This window comes from Phyllobates terribilis, unplaced genomic scaffold (assembly GCF_046119375.1).
Source record: "Phyllobates terribilis strain yellow unplaced genomic scaffold, ASM4611937v1 Scaffold_1__5_contigs__length_1240528914, whole genome shotgun sequence".
NCBI classification, from domain to species: domain Eukaryota; kingdom Metazoa; phylum Chordata; class Amphibia; order Anura; family Dendrobatidae; genus Phyllobates; species Phyllobates terribilis.
In genome coordinates, this window is record NW_027362761.1 from 111,562,977 (window position 1) to 111,579,392 (window position 16,416).

Consider the following 16,416-nt stretch of genomic DNA (forward strand, 5'->3'; position numbering starts at 1 on the left):
GTCATTTAATTTTGCGGAAGTGCAGCGGAACTCCCGCCATTGACTTGCATTGAGACGCATAGAAACCGCGACTGTACATTTGTACAAGCGGCTTCTATGCGTCTCTATGTGCGGATGGTACCCAGTTCTGGAGGAGAGGAGACTCTCATCCAGACCTGGGTACCATTCTACCTGTAAAAAAAGAATAAAATAACAAATAAAGTTTATACTCACCTTTCTGAAGGCTTCTCTCTGAATGCCGGCATCGCTTGAGGACCTGCGGTGACGTCACAGTCATGTGACCACAGGCCCTTCACCGCTCTGTCTCGCGATATGCCGGCATCCAGGAACCAGACAGGAACGAGCGCTGCAGCCACGCCGGGGCCTCCGGGGTGAGTATAGCTTTATTTGTTTTCATTTTTACGGTTTACACTGTATAAATCCATGCCGTTTGCATGGATTTATATAGTGTGACCTAGTTGTCAAGCACTTTCCAAGTGATGCTAATCGCCTGGAAAGAGCTTGTCAATCTGCATGCGGAAACGCATGTGGATCCGCATGTATTCTGCAGGAAAAACGCATGCACAATCTGCATGCGTTTTTTCTGCCAGGGAGATGCAGAAATTTTCTGCTTCATTTCTGCATCGTGGGCACATAGCCTAAGACACAAACATTATTTGCTTTTTCAAATTTCCATATCTGATTCTAGATCAAAAGTAATCAGGTTATGATACGACTGCAAAAAAATTTTTGGCAGCATATATGGTTTATTTTTTAGCAGATTTATGGCTAAAGACTGTAGCTCGAACCAACTATTGTGCATTCTTTATTGGCCCAAAGCAATGAGATATAATTAGAATACTTGCAAACGTGACACAATCAGTCATGTCCACTCATCATTTTTTTCATTATTTTCGCAGCGGAAAAACTTATACTAAAGCAAAACTAAGTGGATAATGTATACGATACCTCTGATTTAGAAGACATATTATCCTCCATATCTGTATCATTTGGGTCCACAATGTCTTCAAAAGGGGGCAGTGACACCTTCTTCTTATCCAGGACTTCACTTTCAACTTTTACTTTCCCAGTTTTAGGCTGAGATTTGTCTTTTAAAGATTTTTTGTCCGAGGAGGACAATATAAGTAGTGAGGAATTAGAAAAAGTTTTGAGAGAAGATTCAGAGTTGCTTTTCCTCCTTTTCCTGGACAATGGATCCTCTGAGTCAATATGTGGTGGCCTCTTAGTAGAGACCTTCTTTTCCTGTTGATGCCCACTAGATACTGTAAGAATATTATTGTTCTCACATCTGGGCTCCTTTGACATGGGCTTGGGTTCCTTAAAGGCCATTTTAGGGATAATTTTTTCATCCTTCAGTGGTTTGTTTTCTTTGGGTTTTTTGGAGGATTCTTTGGAAGATTTTGTATGTTCCCTGGATGGTTCTTTGAAGGCACTTCGATGTTCTTTTGAGTCTTTTGAGGATTTCTCCTTGTGCTCCTTTGAAGATTTGTGAGGTTTAGATAAGCTAATTGGGTTGCTGTTACTATTTACAGTAACTAGTTTACTTGGGTCCTGCAAAAGACATAACCAAGTTTAATTTCAGACAATAGAAACTTATAATGCGTTTTTGCATTGGTATACATTAGTTACGATAATCAAAGAATGGCAAATTTGATATTAGGCTAGGTTTACATGTGGCATTTTTGCAGCCTTTACTCTTGGCTGTGAAAACACTACATGTACAACACCGCAAACATATGTGTGATTTGTCTACAGAACATTTTTGAGAAGCACGCCCACTAACTTTTGTATTGATTAACTGTGTGTATATACACACACACACAAATATATACATATATTCATATGTATACATACATAAACACACACACACACACACACACTATATACACTGCTCAAAAACATAAAGGGAACACTTAAACAACACAATGTAACTCCAAGTCAATTACACTTCTGTGAAATCTCCCTGTCCAGTTATGAAGCAACACTGATTGTGAATCAATTTCTCCTGCTGTTGTCAAATGGAACAGACAACTGGTAGAAATGATAGGCAATTAGCAAGATACTCCCTATAAAGGAGTGGTTCTGCAGGTGGTGACCACAGACCATTTCTCTGTTCTCATCCTTTTTGGCTGTTGTTTTGGTCACTTTTTAATTTTGCCATTGCTCTCACCCCTAGAGGTACAGTAGCATGAGGCGGTGTGTACAGTACAACCCACAGAAGTTGCTCAGGTAGTACAGTTCATCCAGGATGGCACATCAGTGTGAGCTGTGGCAAGAAGGGTAGCTGTGGCAAGAAGGGTAGCTGTGGCAAGAAGGGTAGCTGTGGCAAGAAGGGTAGCTGTGGCAAGAAGGGTAGCTGTGGCAAGAAGGGTAGCTGTGGCAAGAAGGGTAGCTGTGTCTGTCAGCACAGTGTCCAGAGCATGGAGCAGATACCAGGAGATGTGGAGGGAGCCATAGGAGGGCAACAACCCAGCAGCAGGACCGTTACCTTCTCCTTTGTGCAAGGAGGAACAGGAGGAGCACTGCCAGAGCCCTACAAAAGGACCTCCAGAAGGCCACAAATGTGCATGTTTCTGCACAAACGGTAAGAAACAGACTCCATGAGGGTGGTATGAGGGCCCGATGTCCACAGATGGGGTTGTGCTCACAGCTCAAAAACGTGCAGGATGCTTGGCATTTGCCACAGAACACCAGGATTGGCAAAGTCGCCACTGTCACCCTGTGCTCTTCACAGATGAAAGCAGGTTCAAACTGAGCACATGGGACAGACGTGACAGAGTCTGGAGACACCGTGGAGAGCGATCTGCTGCCTGCAACATCCTTCAGGATGACCAGTTTGGCAGTGGGTCAGTAATGGTGTGGGGTGGCATTTCTTTGGAGGGCCTCACAGCCCTCCATGTGCTCGCCAGAGGTAGCCTGACTGCCATAAGGTACCGAGATGAGATCCTCAGACCCCTTGTGAGACCATATGCTGGTGCGGTTAACCCTGGGTTCCTCCTAATGCAGGACAATGCCAGACCTCATGTGGCTGGAGTGTGTCAGCAGTTCCTGCAAGATGAAGGCATTGAAGCTATGGACTGGCCCGCCCGTTCCCCAGACCTGAATCCAATTGAGCACATCTGGGACATCATGTCTCGCTCCATCTACCAACATCACTTTGCACCACAGACTGTCCATGAGTTAGAGGATGCTTTAGTCCAGGTCTGGGAGGAGATCCCACAGGAGACCATCCGCAACCTCATCAGGAGCATGTCCAGGTGTTGTAGGGAGGTCGTACAGGCACGTGGAGGCCACACACAATACTGAGCCTCATTTTGACTTGTTTTAAGGACATTACATCAAAGTTGCATCAGCCTGTAGTGTGTTTTTCCACTTTAATTTTGGGGGTGACTCCAAATCCAGGCCTCCATTGGTTAATAAATTTGATTTCCATTGATGATTTTTGTGTGATTTTGTTGTCAGCACATTCAACTTTGTACAGAACAAAGTATTCAATGAGAATATTTCATTCATTCTGATCTAGGATGTGTTATTTGAGTGTTCCCTTTATTTTTTTGAGCAGTGTATATATATATATATAGAAAATTAAAGAACTGCGCTGTACACTGGAGAAAGCGACGGTAGGGGAGTATATTAATACACTCACACTACAGAACATGCATGTACACACATTTACTGCATAAAATAGTTAGTGGGAGTGCTTATTAATAAAAGTTAGTTTTATTCACCAAAACCACTACAAAAACATTTTTTGCACTGTTTTGGACTTTCTTATTGCTTTCTATGGATGAAAAAATGCAGCAAAAAAAGCTGATAGAATTAAAATGCTGCAGATTTTGAAAAACAATGCAGTACTCCTATTCAGCCAGGGGAAAAAAAGGTGCATCCATGAGACTTCTTAAATTTCGTTACTATTGCTTGTACCGTAACACTAACAGAAAGAAAAAAATGCATTGTTTAAATATAGTTTTTAATAGAAGGTGATATTAAATATGCGCCTAATCAGCCAGCAGAATATTAAAGAGCAGGAGAAGCTAAACAGGTATAAAGTTTTATGGGAATACAGGAATGGCCCTAATCAGTGATGGACTATGTCTGTATCGATATTTATACAGAGAAGCGGTCAATCACTGACTATGACCACGCCATTGACAGCTTAGGTCAGAAAGAGCAGTAATTTTCATTAACAAAATACAGGTTATACTGGAACTTTAACTCCCACTAATATATCAATCATTTTACGTTCTCCTTCTCTAACATGCTGCCCATAGATTTCTCAGCATTTTCAAGTTGAAAGGTTCTCTTTAATACACATCAAAACGAGTTTGAAAATGAGTTTGTCAAGGGAACGCTTCCCACAAGATTCGCTTGCTGCTTTTTCCCCTTGAAGAAGCAGCAAGCGAAACGCGCGTCGGGGTGCAGTCATTCTCATGGTATTTTGGGTAGCTATACATTTATTACACTTGTGATCATGTCATTGCTATTATTTTTGATGCATTGAGGTATACTACTGCATATGCACTTGTAGATTATATATTCCTTCTCACATTTGAGTTAATGTCATTGCCATTATGCCAGGCGTATTGAGATATACTATTGCACATGCACTTTCAGATGGACATTGTCCTATTCTATTAATGTATTGAATTACTGACATGGATCACTATTTTTAACAATCATTTTGCCCACACCCGTTTTTTCTTTTCTTTTTTATTTTGTTGATATTTTCTGATTGATAATTTATTTAAATAGTTTAAAATATGATAAAGTATCATAAATATATATTTTATTCAAGTGTGACACCTTATCCCTTACTACCCAGACAGATGATATCAGGAGGCCACATACACATTAGATTGTTAGCTCAATAATGCCGACATCCGCAATTTTGCCCAACTTTATTCTAATAAAATGTATCAAGCGATAAAAGACATAGATGCACAGCCAAAAGTAACAACAACTAGGAGCACTTCTCCCCTGAGGAAGCTGTTCTATTTTGCAGGGATGCGCGTGGGGTTTCCCCATGGTTCCCTCTTTGAGTCATGGGTCTTGTAATATGCGTTTCCCATTTATTATTTTCCATGTGATTTGGATAGCAACTCTATTAGCGTTATTTTTTATGCATACTTTTCCACGGTAGATGCCTAATAGGCCGAAATAAAATCTTAATGTGTCTGTACTGGAGTACAGAAAAAATAAAGTTTTATATAGTGAGACCGCATTAGATAAAGTGGTGAAAAGTTGGATGCATGAAAGTAATATTTCTGCACTGGTTTTTCTTTTTTCAGTTTTCTAATCATTGCATTTATTAGGGATATTGTTTATGACAAATGCTAATCATTTTTCTCCAATAAAATGTTCCCGTACGTAGAAAAATGCCATGGTGGTTAGCTCGAAATCCTGTAAAGACGGCAGGCAGAAGTGGCTCTTATTACTCATCTGGACCTCAGCCATAACAATAGAATGCAAAATCTACTTTCTATGAAAGAGTATCACACAAAGCTTCTCAATGACTCAGCTCATCTTCTGTTCCTTTATACTGCATTATTTCTACAGCGGAGATGTGTAGAGAGTGAAAGCTAAAAAACTGTTTTTGCTTGTGACCTATTGACATAAAAATGGTTTGATTAATTTCAGGTTCACATACAGAAGTTAAAGGGGTTGTCCACTACTTTTAGACTGATTACCTATCCTCAGGACAGGTAAACAATATCCGATTGGTAGGGCTGAGACACCTTGCACTCCCACCAATCAGCTGTTTACTATGCCGTCCAGATGTGGTTAGTTGCAGAGCAAAACAGCACAGTTCCGTCAGGTGCATAATGGCTGCAGTGGGGGAATGCAGATCCACTCCCATTCATTCAAATAGGGATAGACGTGCAGTACCCGCCCATGGCCACTGTACAGTTGATGGAGCTGTGCAGCTCAGCAACTGATCACACTTAGCAGCCGCTAGCATCCAGAACAGCTGATAATAGGGGTGGCGGTTGTCACACCCCCACAAATCCGATAATGACCTATTTTAAGGATAGTTCATCAATATAAAAGTAGTGGATAACCTTTTTAAATGTTGTATGCAAGTGAATTGGAATGTATTCATTCACACAGAGGATAAAAATTGTCTTTGACATGACATGCTAATGAAAAATGTTAGATAATATTTGAGAGAGTCCTCATCTGGGGAACCCATTGACTGATGCAAAAAAGGGACTATATTGCTTAATAATCTACTATATAAATCGGCTTATCCAGTCTGTCTGTCCGTCCAGGAAATCCCGCCTGTCTGTCCGTCCAGGAAATCCCGCCTGTCTGTCCGTCCAGGAAATCCCGCCTGTCTGTCCGTCCAGGAAATCCCGCCTGTCTGTCCGTCCAGGAAATCCCGCCTGTCTGTCCGTCCAGGAAATCCCGCGTCGCTGATTGGTCCGGCCGCGGCCAATCAGCGACGCGGGATTTCAGAACAAGATGGCGGCCGTTAGCGGCTCATCTGCCGCACGGAGGTCAGCGGCGATGCAGCCGGGAGATGACCGGCGCTAGCCGGTCATCTCCCGGCTGCTCGCAGCGGAAGTACCCGCACAGGCAGTGCCGCTCCCCGGTCCTCACTAACACAGTTCGCCGATTGGTCAATCAGCGATATTGGCGCGAAATTTAAAACACCGCTGTCCTGATTGGTGGCGGCCGCAACCAATCAGCGACTGGCGCAGCCCGGCCGTGAATTGGCGCCGGATTTGAAACACGCAGGCCACCGTCGGGAGATCAGCGGCGACGCAGCCGGGAGATGAAAGCTGCTAGCCGGTCATCTCCCGCTGCTCGCAGCAGAAGTACCCCGACCGGCGGCCTCGCTCCCCGATCCTCCCTTCACACTTGCCGTCGGGAGATCAGCGGCCCTAACCGCTGATCTCCCGATGGTAGCCGCATGGAGGTCAGCGGCGATGCAGCCGGGAGATGACCGGCGCTAGCCGGTTATCTCCCAGCTGCTCGCAGTGGAAGTACCCGTACAGGCAGCGCAGCTCCCCGGTCCTCACCAACACGGTTCGCTGATTGGTCGCGCTCGGTCGGCCGCATACATATTCTAGAATACCCAATGTGTTAGAATCGGGCCACCATCTAGTAGTAGTCATAATAATAGTAGTCTTTTCAGGCAAATATAAAAAGTGCACAGACCCAAAGGACACCATCATATGACATGACTAAGACATGTGAGTCTTTCACAATGTGATATCAGTTTCTTCGTATGCAAATGTTGCATTGGTGCAAATTTGTGATAACAAGAACATTACTCTTAACCCTTATTGACCACCATATAGGGATTTTATGGCAGACGTTCAGGGGACGACTTCTGAAGCACAGCTAAAAAGGGGGGCATATAAGTTGCAGAGTGATGTACTGCACAGTAAGCATCTGTTCATCAAACCATGCATACAAATCGCCAATTTAAACCCAGCAGGGGGACAAAAAAGACAAATTTTAATACAAAAAAATCCTTACCTATTAAGAAATAAACTATTTAAAATAAATACATATTTGTACAATCTCAATAGCTGAGTTAATATTTTTACTGGTCAGAAATTTCATCCTATCAACACAAAAAAAAAATTTGGTGGTAACAAAAATTAATAACTTTTTCCATCAAAGATGTTTTATTATTCACTAGCACTAAAGTAAAGAAAAATATAGATATACAATACCATATACTTATTTAGTTGCCCAGTTTACCTACAAACCCATAGAAAAAGTTAACTTATTTTTTTTACTGCACAAGAAAAAGAGAAAAATGCAAAAAACAATAATGTGCTACTATGTTATATTCCCTCCAAAAAGTAAACACAACATATATAGATCTAGTGGCAAATACTTGCCTTGGATCCATGAGATGATTTGCTCTTCTTTGCATCAGAGAAGGATAAGGAATTACTAGGGAGACTGGGAAGATGAAGACTTGTGCCTGAAGAGAAAGATGACCCCTCGGACATAACCATGATCTAATGAAGAAAAGTGGTAAATAAGGTAAAGGGGGTGCGGGGAAGCGAGGGAAAGGGGGCAAAAAAAACGAGGGAAAGGGGGGGTGGGAAAAACGAGGGAAAGGGGGGGAACAAGGAAAGTGAGGAATAGACAAGAAGGAGAAAATGGAAAAAAGAAAAAGGGGAAATAAAACAGAGGAAAAATAATTACAATTTTATATTATAACAGTAAAATTAATTTAGGATTCTTCAAAAATACCAAAATGTTCAAAAACAGAACAAATCTCAATTCACAAAATTATTCGGAAATGCACTGAACAAGTTTAAATGTGTTGATTGATGGCTGATTTGTTACAATGACATGTCTCCATGGGTGGGTAGAGATACACTGGTATGATTCATCATTTTATGTGACACGTTATAGTCTTTGAAGAGGTTGTCTGTTTTATGGACAAGAATCCATGTGTTAAACTGGGAAATTGTGCTGGGAAAAGCACAAGTACCTGAACTTGACACTCCTGCTTTTCCATTAAAAGCCCTCAGCTGCCCATTTTTGTGCTGTATAAGCAATAGATGCGATAAATACGATTACATTGGGGATGATCACATGATTATGTCCAGCAATTGAACTGAGACAAAGACAGGATCTTTTGTGTCTGCAAAGTAATGGGAATGCCATCACTGGGGCATCTCACCAGTTCCTGGTACTGGTCTTCCCCAGGAATTTTTTACAACAAATTTCAATGTGATGCAAAATTGCATGAAGGTGCCTTTTCTTACAAAGTGCCGAGTAGCATTTCCACAATGTGCCAGGTGACTTTCAAAAAATATATAGGCAATGGGAGTTAATATCAATTTATCATATAGTAATTTAGGATTTATTTTTACAAGTCAAAAGTATTAAAATCATACTGGCTACTAAAAAGGCACAAAATTTCAACAGCAAAAAGGTGTTAAAGTACTCCCTTAGCGACATCCTCCCAAGTTTACAGTGCCATTCCCATTCTCTTCTGGCCTACATGACTGATCCTCATCTTTGCTAGGTGTCACAGGGACTGCTGTATGGGATGGTGCCACATCCCCAGTATAAGCCTATGGAGCCTTAGAATGAGGCTCAATAGACTCATGCGGTGAAAGCAATTTCCAATTCATACGCAACTCCTGTGTGATCTGACTTGTCTGATTTGAGGTCACATGTTTCAGAAGACGAGCGGCTCAGGAAATCGGATGTGGAGGGGGGGATTCTTAAAGAGGTTTTCCACTACTTTAGATAACACCCCCCCCCCCCCCAATTTATCCCCCGAGGTCCCTAAGACTTTTTGTAAATACCTTGTGTTGCAGATAATGCCTGTGAGCAGCGCTATCACTGGCCGCTCACAGGCAGCACGTGACCCCCGGCCGCAGCCGGCTCTGACATCCGCTGATGTCACGACAAGTGCTGGCAGCATCCGGGGGTCTTTTTCTTTCTGGTTCCACGGTGGATGCCAGACGATTTTTACTGGATTTTTACATCCATTTGTTCATATGAGCCTAACATATGTTAAGAATACCCTTTTACACTTAATGCACACAAGTAACAGTGGATGTACAATAGGTTTTTGTTTCACATCTGTTTTATCAAGGTGATATTTAACAACTGACTGTATGCTATACAACAGCCATCCATTACTATAATGATATTTCTACTGGATATTAATGTTGTTTTTGAAGTTTCAACAAAACAAAGGCGAAGAACCATATAAAAAAAAGACAGGCTGACAAATTCAACATATCCATAATAAATAGGCTAGTAATCATTAGGACATTTAATACTGTAGGCAAGACCGGTCACATTTGTCACCTTGCAATACTGACCTAGTGTGGAAAAACAAGAAACCTATCAACATACTCCAAAGAGATAATGTAGGATTTAATAGCACTTCTTTACAGATTGCATTCTACCTTATTTTACAGCCCAGCAGTGATTTGCACTAGGCCAATCTTTCAGCAAGTCCCAGGGTCCCTTAATATGGTTCAATTAATCTTCCCTTCCCTTTTAATGGCCAGTTTCATCAGCACACATAACAAAGGTGACCCATTATGTAAAGCACAGAGCAGCTCATTTCCTTTGCGGGAGAAACATTAACCTCAAAAGACTCATGGAAAAAGCTGTGCACTTTGTATTGGATGTTTTCTGGAAAGGCACCTTGTGTTTGCTCACCTGTCCCTTCACAAATAAGGCACACTTAGCTTATCTCTGGATATTGCACTAAGAGCCAATTTATTGCATGTCAATAAGCTAAGGTGACATTTCCATACCAGCATCTCTGTCCTGCAGCCATCTCTGATTTTCTATGGTAAATAATGGTATTAATCCAAGTGTAAATGATCTTAAGTGATTTATTTGTATATTCTTCCATGTAACTGCACATCCAGCTGCAGACAATAGTTCTAGAAAAGGAGGAACAAAATGCAGATCCCTTTGTGTAGTAGCTCGTCTGGTAGCAAAATGCATGCTACATGAGAAATATTGCAATTACCCATAAGAAGTAAGGAAACATTATAAATGGGCATATTACACCAGGTAATACTCAGTCCTAGAGTTTGCTTTTGATGAGGGTTCATTTTTCCGTCAAACACAGATACACATCATGAAAACTACTAACACCCACCACAGGACAAATTAGACACGGTTATTTATTTATTTATTTTTTTTACCAAAAACTAGGCCAAGATGCACGCATCAAGTATAAAATTAAGTACGCCCCATGAATCAATAGCTTGTAACACCTTTAGCAGTAATAACTTTAACTACTTTTTTTTTTATCATTCATGGGAGGAATTTTGGCTTACTCTTCTTTACAACATTGCTTAAAAGCTGTTGTCCAGTCTTCTGCTTCGTATACATGCGGTCACATGCTAACTAAATGTGCTCGGCCTCACTCAATACAAGTGAATTGAGCGTGGCCGAGCACATCTAGTCGGGATGTGGCTGGAAGTATGAAAATTCCATACTTGCGGTCACATGAACACTGACACTCGCCGGCAATACTGGAGTATCCTGGCAGCATGCAGTGCCCGTGCTCTAAGTATTCAGAAGTTTGCAGTTACATTGAGTTACTGCAGATTTTTAGCAGAAGACCAGACAAGGGATTGTATAGGTTACTCATGAAAATCTTCAGTCACTATGTGACTGCAGACTTGTGAATCCTCCACTTGCAGACAGTGTCGTCTACAAGATCAAGGTCATGTTACTGCAAGTACAAGATTTGCATACTTCTGACCACATTCCAACCAGACGCGCATGGCCTCACTTAAGTGAATTGAGTGAGAGCAATCGAGATGTGGCCAGGAACATGCATATCGTATACTTGACTGCTCGGTCTCACCACCAGCACCGGAGAATCCTGACAGTGAGCGCTGCACACGATGTGAGGATTCTCAAGTCTGCAGTCACAAAGTGACTGAAGCTTTTCATGATAAAACTGAACAACCCCTTTAATGCATTGAGGTTTGTGGGCATTTGTTTATGCACAGTCCTATTAAAGTCCCACAACAGCATTTAAAAGGAGTTGTAGTCTGGACTTTAAGAAAAGAATAAAGGTGTTACAGTGGCCCACTCAGCCATTCTGATGTAGATGTGCTTGGGGTCATTGTCTGATTGCATGACCTAGTTTCAGATAAGCTGTAGCTTTTGTATAGATGGCCTCACAATTGACTGTAGAATACTTTGGTGTACGGAGATCATAGATCACTCAACGACTGCAAGGTGCCCAGCTCCTGTGGCAGCAAAACAAGCTAAATTCATCACCCCTCCATCAATGTACTGAACAGCTGGAATAAGGTGTTTTGGCTTAAACCAAAAACTGCACATGAGCACAACGTGGCGCAAGGCGTTTTGGAACAATGTCCTTTGAACAGACAAAACCAAGGTGGAGCTGTTTGGCTAGTCTTTAGCTTTGTTCAGGTGCCATACTGCCATGCTCATTTTAGAATGGAGACGGTTTTTCTGTCCCATGCGGAGTCCTTTAAAGTCTCAACTTGGGGTTTTGCAATTTCTATGAGTACTGCACAATCTGACCATGGTGTGAATCTGCTGGGACGTCTACTCCTGGGAATATTGTCAACTGTCTTCAAAGTTTTCTCCTGGGACTCCAAATTCTTTAAAAACAGCCTTACAGACTTTGAAAGATTGACGGGCAGGAACAACTGCTCAATGCTTGCTGACATCCTTCTTGCTCGGCATTGTGTTAAAACATGCCTGAATGTGCCAAGCCAACAAAGTGCCAAAAAGTCTGCTTTTATACAGGGGGTCCATTTGCAGAACAAAAATTTATCAAGGGCATTTCATTAGCAGCACGTGACTACTACTAACCCCCTTAGTTTAATGGAGGCAGTTATGGTGTACTTAATTTTTCACACACAACTTCTGTTTTTTGGCCTAGTTTTTGGTAAGTAAATAATGACAAGGTATAATGTGTCATATGCTGTTCATCTGAGGTTGTATTTACCTAATTTTAAAGACCTGAAATTTTATTTTTTAAAGTGTCCTGGTTTGTAAAAACCATAGAATTCAAAGAGGATGTGCTTAGTTTTTCTCATGATTGTATCAATTATAGAATCAAGGTAGATCTATAGCTTTTATTATTGTGTAATTTTCAGATCCATAATTCTGTTCTAGGATGTTAGAGAGCAGTTTTTATACAGAGCTCCAAATCTCATGTATAGGTGAACATTTGGAAGATAACATGCAGCAGGCCCACAGGTTGTTTTATTAATTTCAATTATTTGGCAAACCACTTTCAGCAACACTATGCAGTCGGCTTTCTCCAGTGGTAGATGCAGGCAGCCAGAATGTCAGTCAATGTACAATGATCTGGATCTCTGGAACAGAGAAATGGAGCTCTGACCAAAGTAAAGAAATGCAGTAAAAAGTGCTGGTACACTTACAGGCAATTGCCAAAGTATGTATACACTGTATATTGTAGGCTAAAATTCTGTCACAGAAAATCTGGTCTAGCTAATGGTCTTCTCAAAGAGGTTTCACTGTATAAAGGAAATAACCAGCAGAGAACTTCATAACTGTTGTCCCCTGACTCACACTGCAGTCTCAGAGTATCCTCTGTGATGTGACTTTAGCCAGTCTCCCTTGCCTCCTGCTTGTCACAAGTTTCTCCCAGTCAGCTCTTACAATTAAGAAATAGAAAGAAGCAGTGAGACCGTGTGAGTTAGGAGTTTTCTAACTCTGCTACTAATCATTGTATGGACTTGCGCGAGAAAAATCTTGACATTATGAAATGGTGAATAATGTATGGTAGTTTTTAAAAAGTTTGTTAAAATGTAACAAAACTAACATTGCTGAATTTCCGTTAGATGTTTTTTCACTCAGGAGAAATATTCAGTTCAAAGCGCATTCTCTGTCTCTACAGATCATGGTCAAAGCACAATGAGCTGTCAGTGACAACTGCAGATAGGACAAGGGGGATTAGCCCTATAATCTGTCACTCAAAGCACCAACCAAGCAATCAAAAATAATTAAATCTTTTCTAGACTCACTCCTCCGGCTTTAAGCAGTTTTCTCCTGAACTCCTCAGTAGGGTTGTTAAAGGTAAGCTTTTCACAGCGTAAATGATTTACAGGGGGGTGGCCTTCAAGGTGCAGAAATAGATCATAATCAAAACGAACTTTCTTAGGCTCTTCCTGTGAAAGAAGAAAAAAAAACATTGATGGAGCTGGTAATTATGACAGCTCATATATTTACTTCATTTCTCTGTTTACTCATTATGCTACTTACACAATTAATGGGGAAAAAAACACAGGAGTAAAATGTGACTATTTTAAGCATAAGCCTGTTAAGAAATTTGTAACATCTTTGTCCATGCAACATCAGAGCAAATATTCGGCATCTAAAAGTGGCAAGAGAGTTGTTAAGGAAAAAAATCAAAAATAATTGCACAAAGAAGACATGCACCAAAAAAAGTGCATTTTTTTACTCCAGAATTCTGGTGTAAATCAATAAAAAATAAATAAAGCTGCACAAATATAAAAAAATAACATGTTATCCATGAAAAAAAGCAATATCACAGTACACAAATATTTTGACCAGGTCATGAATATACACTGCTCAAAAAAACAAAGGGAACACTTAAACAACAGAATATAACTCCAAGTAAATCAAACTTCTGTGAAATCAAACTGTCCACTTAGGAAGCAACACTGATTGACAATCAATTTCACATGCTGTTGTGCAAATGGAATAGACAATAGATGGAAATTATTGGCAATTATCAAGACACCCTCAATAAAGGAGTGGTTCTGCAGGTGGGGACCACAGACCACATCTCAGTACCAATGCTTTCTGGCTGATGTTTTGGTCACTTTTGAATGTTGGCTGTGCTTTCACACTTGTGGTAGCATGAGACGGACTCTACAACCCACAGAAGTTGCTCAGGTAGAAACCGACTCCATGAGGGTGGTATGACGGCCCAAAATCCACAGATGGGGGTTGTGCTCACAGCCCAACACCATGCAGGACGCTTGGCATTTGCCACAGAACACCAGGATTGGCAAAGACGCCACTGGTGCCCTGTGCTCTTCACAGATGAAAGCAGGTTCACACTGAGCACATGTGACAGACGTGACAGAGTCTGGAGACGCCGTGGAGAGCGATCTGCTGCCTGCAACATCCTTCAGCATCACTGGTTTGGCAGTGGGTCAGTAATGGTGTGGGGTGGCATTTCTTTGGAGGGCCGCACAGCCCTCCATGTGCTCGCCAGATGTAGCCTGACTGCCATTAGGTACCGAGATGACATCCTCAGACCCCCTGTGAGACCATATGCTGGTGCGGTTGGCCCTGGGTTCCTCCTAATGCAGGACAATGCCAGACCTCATGTGGCTGGAGTGTGTCAGCAGTACCTGCAAGATGAAGGCATTGAAGCTATGGACTGGCCCGCCCGTTCCCCAGACCTGAATCCGATTGAACACATCTGGGACATAATGTCTCGCTCCATCCACCAACGTCCCGTTGCACCACAGACTGTCCAGGAGTTGGCGGATGCTTTAGTCCAGGTCTGGGAGGAGATCCCACAGAAGACCACCCGCAACCTCATCAGGAGCATGCCCAGGCGTTGTAGGGAGGTCATACAGGCACGTGGAAGCCGCACACAATACTGAGCCTCATTTTGACTTGTTTTAAAGGACATTACATCAAAGTTGGATCAGCCTGTAGTGTAGCGTGTTTTTCCACTTTAATTTTGGGGGTGACTCCAAATCCAGGCCTCCATTGGTTAATAAATTTGGTTTCCATTGATGTTTTTTGTGTGATTTTGTTGTCAGCACATTCAACTTTGTACAGAACAAAGTATTCAATGAGAATATTTCATTCATTCAGATCTAGGATGTGTTATTTGAGTGTTCCCTTTATTTTTTTGAGCAGTGTATTTTGGAAGTTGGAGTCTGTCCATTTTATGCCGACTCCACCAAAATGGGCTCCGACTCCACAGCCCTGGTTGTGAACCTGCGTGATGCCGGCATTAGGACCCCCGCTGATGGGAGGAAATGAACTTTCAGTCATTGCTCTGTTTAGAGAACAGCGGCTGTAATCGCATCCTGCACGGTGTTGGGCTGTGAGCACAACCCCCATCTGTGGACGTCGGGCCCTCATACCACCCTCATGGAGTCGGTTTCTAACCGTTTGTGCAGACACATGCACATTTGTGGCCGGCTGGAGGTCATTTTGCAGGGCTCTGGCAGTGCTCCTCTTGTTCCTCCTTGCACAAAGGCAGAGGTAGCGGTCCTGCTGCTGGGTTGTTGCCCTCCTACGGCCCCCTCCACGTCTCCTGGTGTACTGGCCTGTCTCCTGGTAGCGCCTCCAGCCTCTGGACACTACGCTGACAGACACAGCAAACCTTCTTGCCACAGCTCGCATTGATGTGCCATGCTGGATGAGCTGCACTACCTGAGCAACTTCTGTGGGTTGTAGAGTCCGTCTCACGCTGTTAACCTGTAGATTAACCCCTATGTCTGCAGGTTAAGGGCTCGTTCTCATTTTTTATTAAATCGGACGAATGCAATCTGATAAAAAAAAAGAAATAAAAAAAAAAATCGGATTGTATTCGTATCAATTTAATCCTATGATGCTGTGCTCAGAGGTGTGTATTTTTTTTGTTTTTTTTCAGCTCGGACTGAAAAAAAAAAAAAATTGCATACTGGATTTGGATCGCACGCACCCATTTAAGTCTATGGGTGTGTGTGAAACATCACATTGCAATCGGGTATCACCCAAGTGCAGTGTGATTCCCACTGACGCCGCATCAGAGAAGATGGGGAATTTACTTTCTCCATGTCCTCAGCAGTTGTGCTGCGATCTGCTCAGTGCAAGAGGATCGGAGCACTGACACTCTGCTCCTGCTCGCCGGGGGCATTATCATATCGCTTCCTATGCCATACGCTAGTGGGACTCTGGCCTAATAGAGGTTTT

General features: G+C 42.2%; 1 protein-coding gene across 6 annotated transcripts in view; it reads right to left on the reverse strand.

Moving 5' to 3' along the window:
- The window catches only part of MLLT3 (MLLT3 super elongation complex subunit), a 388,749-nt gene that overhangs the window by 112,897 nt on the left and 259,436 nt on the right, over positions 1-16,416 (reverse strand). For all 6 annotated transcript variants that reach the window (XM_073666190.1, XM_073666179.1, XM_073666162.1 and 3 more), the window contains 3 exons: positions 13,494-13,637; positions 7,857-7,979; positions 949-1,551 (listed from right to left, as the gene is read on the reverse strand). In XM_073666190.1, the coding sequence (XP_073522291.1) occupies positions 949-1,551; positions 7,857-7,979; positions 13,494-13,637 (870 nt within the window). The remainder of the gene's footprint in view (positions 1-948; positions 1,552-7,856; positions 7,980-13,493; positions 13,638-16,416) is intronic.